This window comes from Rhipicephalus sanguineus, chromosome 6, assembly GCF_013339695.2.
Source record: "Rhipicephalus sanguineus isolate Rsan-2018 chromosome 6, BIME_Rsan_1.4, whole genome shotgun sequence".
Lineage (NCBI taxonomy): Eukaryota > Metazoa > Arthropoda > Arachnida > Ixodida > Ixodidae > Rhipicephalus > Rhipicephalus sanguineus.
The window spans coordinates 67,272,231-67,278,368 of NC_051181.1; the positions used below are offsets into that span (position 1 = coordinate 67,272,231).

The following is a 6,138-nucleotide window of genomic DNA, read 5'->3' on the forward strand; positions in this document are numbered from 1 at the left end:
TGTGTTTGAGCAGCGCGCTTTAAATGTCGAGCTGATACAGTTGTTGCTTCGCGCTCGTCATGTGTGTTCTTTTCGTGCAGTCTTTGTGCCTGAGAAGAGCGCTGTAAGTTTTGAGCTGCATACCGTTCTTCGCGTGACATTCGAATTCATTGCTATCGCATTATCTGCTTCGTCCTTGTGGCGAAACCGTGCATTTTTGTTAATGCGGAACATTTCTTAGCGAACTTCTGCGAATTTGAGCGTATCTATCTATCTATCTATCTATCTATCTATCTATCTATCTATCTATCTATCTATCTATCTATCTATCTATCTATCTATCTATCTATCTATCTATCTATCTATCTATCTATCTATCTATCTATCTATCTATCTATCTATCTATCTATCTATCTAGCCGCCTACGACTTTGTGCTCTCCTGGCCGTTTCCTTAATCGGATGTATATCAAAATTAGTATGACATAACATGACCGTATTACGAACATAAATCACAGGTCATAACATGAAAATCGTGGCACGCATGTAATGAACAGCATGATTTACATTTCACAACCTTGGGCCTCTTGCGGCCATTCCATGAACTTCACATATACGAAAATTGGTATGGCGTGACAAGAGTTCATGACGAACATAATGACAGGTTCTAAAGTGCAAATCATGACACGCATGTCATGTGCAGCATGATTTACTTGACATGGTGTCGGGGCGCTAGCGGCCGTTTAATTGAGTGGATACATACGAAAACTGGTATGACGAGACACTTCTGTATGACGAACATAACTGACGCGTGGTGACATGAAAACTATGATATGCATGTCATGTACGATATGATCTACATGTCACGCTCATGGCGCCCTCGCGGTCGTTTCGCTACATTGATATACACCAAAATTGGTATCGCGCGATGTGACTGTATGAAGAACATGAATAACAGGTAGTAACATGAAAGCCATGACATGCATGTCATGTATGTCATGATTTACATGCCATGCTCATGGTGCATTCGCGGCCGTTTCGCTAACTTTATATAAAACAAAATTGGTATTGCGCGACGCGACTGCATGACGGACGTAAATGAGAGTGGTAACGTGAAAATCATGATGTGAAAGTCATGTACATGATTTACATGCCACGCCCATGGTGCGCTCGTGGCCGTTTCGCTAGATTGATATACTCCAAAATTGGTATTGGACAATGTCACTGTATGCAGAACATGAATAACAGTTGGTAACATGAAAACCATGACATGCATGTCATGATTTAGATGCCACGCTCATGGTGCATTCGCGGTCGTTTCGCTAGCTTGGTATACACCAAAATTGGTATTGCGTGATGCGACTGTACGACGAACGTAAATTAGAGGTGGTAACAAGAAAATCATGACATGCATGTCATGATTTACATGCCACGCCCATGGTGCGTTCGTGGTCGTTTCGCTAGCTTGATGTACACCAAAATTGGTATTGCGCGACACAACTGTGAGACGAACGTGAGAGGTGGTAACATGAAAATGATGACATGCATTACATGTACGGCATGATTTACATGCCGCGCTCATGGCGCACTCGTGGCCGTTTTTTGCTAGGTTGATATACACCAAAATTGGTATCGCGCGATGTCACTGTGTGAAGGACATAAATAACAGGTGGTAACATGAAAACCTTGACATGCATGCCATGAAAGGCATGATTTACATGCCAAATTCATGCTGAACTCGCGGCCATTGCACTCGTTTGGTATACACCAAAATTGGTATTGCGCGATGTGACTGTAGGACGAACATAAATTACAGGTCCGTGTTATATCATGTTATTTGCATGCCATGTACGGTATGATTTACACGACACTGTCATCGTGCGCTTCCGGCCGTTTTGTTAACTGGATATATACCAAAAAAGTGTATGATGAACATAAATAAGAGGTCATGCATTGTATATACCAGAATATACGTTTCATAGGCATGGTATATACCAGATTGCGTATGCATGTGTGCATGGCAAACATGGGTTATATGGTGAACTAGATGCCATGGCATGAATGATTTCATTTGGCTCAAAGACAAACATGGCGATGTATGCAGCTCTTTGCTGGCTGCTTCGCATTACATCGATTCCCACAGTGCGTGGGATCTGCCGGATTTCTTAAACCCAGATATTTCGACAAGCGAATATACTTTACCCCATAGCTTGTTTATACAACCCATACTATTCCTGCACAATCCCACGCAACTGCAAAAGTATCATGTTGCCTCGCACCATACAGCGAAACAAGATGAATGCTCCGATGTTGGAAACAGGCCGGGCATGTCCATTTCCCGTCACATGAACACTGGGAGCCGTGACGGAGCCATGGAAAAATAATTTCTCTTCATAGGGATTCTATGTAACAAATCACCCCACACACCTTTCGTTTTAGTGCACGGCTGGAACTTTCAAGGACGTTTCGCCGCCTTGAAGCTTCGTGGTCGACCTTGCGATGATGAATCATAGGTATAAAGTTATTCTATTATATTTATTACCGCGATCGCAAAATAACATTAGGGATATAAAACAATAACGAATGCAAAATAAGCACAGAATAGCAAATGCTAGCTACACGAGAGTGTGGTCTATTTACTTTTAGCTGGCCCGTTTCAGATAAATCAAGCAGGCCCATGCAAGAAACGAAATATCTACAGTACTCGTCCCTCATAAAACACCTCGAAATAGCTTGCCCCACATAAAAACAGCGTTATTTCGAGATAAAATATGTGTAACATATATGTACACAAAACATATGTGGAACAACCTTAAGAACAAAGCGAAGTCCAAGCCCGGCCCGACCCGAGCCCTCTACCTAAAACCTGGGCCCGGCTCTAAGCCCGGAGCTTTAAACATGGTTAGGCCCGAGGCTTTTCGGGTAGGCCCGAGCCTCTGCAGGGCTCTAATGAGGCCGTTTGGCATTGCGCAAGCTGAATGATATCTGTTGGTAAGGTTGATGCGTACGGCCACTGCGCTGACTGCCTGCGCGCCTATCCACGTGGCGAAACTTATGGTGCACAAAACAAATTATCCAAGGACGAAGACAGTGACTACAGGAAGGCGCGCTTACTTCCAACAGAACGTTTTTAAACAGAGACGGAACGTACACGTTGACCAGTTGCGCGGGGCCGCCGAGAGTCCTGGCTGGGCTGACAAAGCAAAATCATATACTAGATAACTAGAGGGCGTGATCTGATTGATCAAAGCACTTGAAATACTGCATGTTGTCACGTGCGGAGCCACGCCACTGCGTTTTCTCTAAGTACACAAACCCTTTTTACCGTTAGGTCAGAAGTTGCTGCGCTGATGCAAGAAGCCCGCACTCTCGCGATTCCCACTGCCCCAATAACCTCGCGGAGTTGTCTTAATTGTTGCAAGCATCTCAGGATCAATTTAGACCACCTGCTTTTCTTTAACATGCACCTAAATGTGGGCACAAGGGGGTTCTTTACATTTCGCCTCCGTCTACATTTGGCCAGCAGCCAAGAATCGAAACCATGCCATCGAGCGCCACCTCACCTCTTGGGCTATCGCTGCGGGTGAGAAATAAGCGTGTATTGGCGTGTGTATGGAGAGATAACATGGTATTTCTTTTCATAGTGCCCTAACATCAGCTACACCACATAACATCATTTGGCCTTTTTCTTCTGTGATTTCGCAGGTGGGCATTGTCAGCTGGGGTAAAGGAGCCTGCAGTAAGAACAAAACCTCATACTACACGGACGTCTCTTTCTACATCAAATGGATTCAGAGCCACATCACGAATGCTAGTATACCCGCAGCCCCCAAGGAAGCTCCATAAGCCGCTTCTGCAGCCACGGCAGTGGTGTGACCGGCGGCGTCAGCCTGGGAATGAATTGCGGCCTGCCATCCTTGTGAAGTTTCGTTGTATTAGAAGTTTATGAGATTTATATACATGTACAATACAAAATATGGCAATGGCAATATATTTGATGACAGATACACGAACGAATCAATACAACCCTGGCTTTCCTTTGCCTAGTTACTTTGAACGCTACGAGCAGTTATAGTGAACTTCAACTCTTGCACGCCTGTCTCTGCTATTTCTGGGTATATTGCCGCGCGACTTGATTTGTAGCCTTATAGGATGGCAGTGCAATGAATGCTAGAAGGTGAGATCGAGTTAAGTTTCTCTTTTTAAAAAAGTATATCAATCAGAATTCGGCACTAAGAAAAAAATCAGTGATTGTATTCTCATCTGCAGTTTCCTGCACTTTTTCGCATGCTAAGCTATGTTATTCAGGTACTGTACTGTTTAGTGATGGCAGAACCTTGAATATAACAACAACAATATCGCAGAAACAAAACCAACAGCAGCGCGAACAAAATAAAAGAACTCGGAATAATTAAAAGGTTGGAGACATTAAATACTTGGTTTGCGCCTTTATTTTCAAATTCATCTTGTGGCTGCAGCAATACACGCTCGAATGTTCGCATATATTCTCGGTAAAGAATTTATCATCGAGTTATGCTCGCAACGAGTTTGGATTCTGCTTTCCGGACACCAAGTTAGGGAGGGAGAGCACTGTGTAGGGAGCTTCGTAACGTGGGCCTACAAAGCTGTGACGCGCGCTGTACTTCGTCTGATGCTCCCACACAAGGTGCACAACATTTCGGGAGCTGTTTGACGCCACCAGCGCATCCGTGCATGTCGCGCAAAGCAACAGAGCTTGCAAGGCAGCTGCCATTGCAAGCGCTGCTGCTGTGTCGTGACTTGGCGTGAAGCATCACGGGCGCGTGGACAGGCAAAAAAAATTGTCGAATCTTGCACCAAGCCGCGCAAGTCTCGAAACAGCGAAACTGGAGGATTATAAAAACTAAGCGATTATGAACTGGACGATTTTGGAGGCCCTAGCTAGGTGATGAGGGTTGCTTCTGGGTTGCTTACAGGTCGTGGTTATGCTTTGGCTAGGTGATGCTAGGTTGTTTCTAAGTTGATTCTCAGCGCAGAGAGGTTCGAGGTAATCCCCAGACAGTCACAGACACGATACAAACAGCCAAACTCCAGAGACAAAAAGTCGCGCTGAAACCAAGCGTTGGCACCCCTCACACAATCACAGACACGACACCGATGTCCGAACTCCAGAGGCAAAACTGGCGCTGAAACCAAGCGTTCGCCCCTCTAATACATCTACGGTCAGGTCGTCGTTGGCGGAGGCCTTCCATCGCTTCGGGGTCTTCTCGTAGCCGCCATTCCCTAGTGTTCGGCTAACTGTTGCCTTCTCCGTTTTGAGTGGACCAGTGGTGAGTAGTGGGATTTAACCAATTTCTATGGCACATAACATGCCCGTTTGTCACGATGATAGTTTTCTGATAGGCCGCACAAATTTCTGTGGCATATACCCATTTCTTTGGCTAACTGTTGTCTTTATTTTTAGTGGACCAGTGGTGAGAAGTGGGATTTACCCACTTTCGGTGGCACATACCTGATAGGTCACACAGAATAGGCCGCACAAATTACGGCTGCCTTAAACAGCTTCCGTGTTGAGAGGCGAAGCGGCCGCAGGACGAAGCAAAGAAAACATGGGAAATATATTCAGAATATAAAATCACTTAACATATTGGCCTAGGGTATTTTGGAGCCACTTACTATCACTATGTATGAAGTCTGTCACGTTGCAACGACATATATTGTAGATGAAGTTGCAATCAGTTGGTAGGGTACGGAGCGCTAGGCTTCATCCGAAGGGTAACAGCCGATTCCTTGAAAGAGAACGTCCAGGGGACTTCTGCGGTGAGAAAAAAGTATGAAGGAGAGCGCTACCAAGGAATAGCTGGTATTTTTGGATTTAGACGTGAAAAAATGCTGAAATAAAAACGCCAGGCCTGCGCTGAAATCGCAGCACAGTCACAGCGAAAGCTGGAAGAGCGGCGTTTCTAGATCCCGTTGTAAGCTCTCTTGGGGCTACCATACATGTACACTAGAAAGGTACCCACTACGCCATAAATCACAATTTTTGTGAAGTTGGGAAGCACCTACTGAGACATTATTCGTCATTCTGCGGAGAAGCGAGGAACCAGCTACACGTCTGTAAGGCATTATGGCACTTTGTTGAAGCGACGATTGATGACGATGGAAGAATTATGGCTCCAGTC

The 6,138-nt window shown here is 45.0% G+C and overlaps 1 protein-coding gene across 1 annotated transcript in view; it reads left to right on the forward strand.

Annotated features, from left to right (window-relative positions):
- LOC119395859 (complement factor B) overlaps nt 1–4,401 on the forward strand; it is a 236,330-nt gene extending 231,929 nt beyond the window's left edge. The window contains exon 19 of the mRNA XM_037662862.2: nt 3,683–4,401. Within this exon, the coding sequence (XP_037518790.1) occupies nt 3,683–3,823 (141 nt within the window). The 3' untranslated portion in view covers nt 3,824–4,401. The remainder of the gene's footprint in view (nt 1–3,682) is intronic.
- The last annotated feature ends 1,737 nt before the right edge of the window (nt 4,402–6,138 follow it).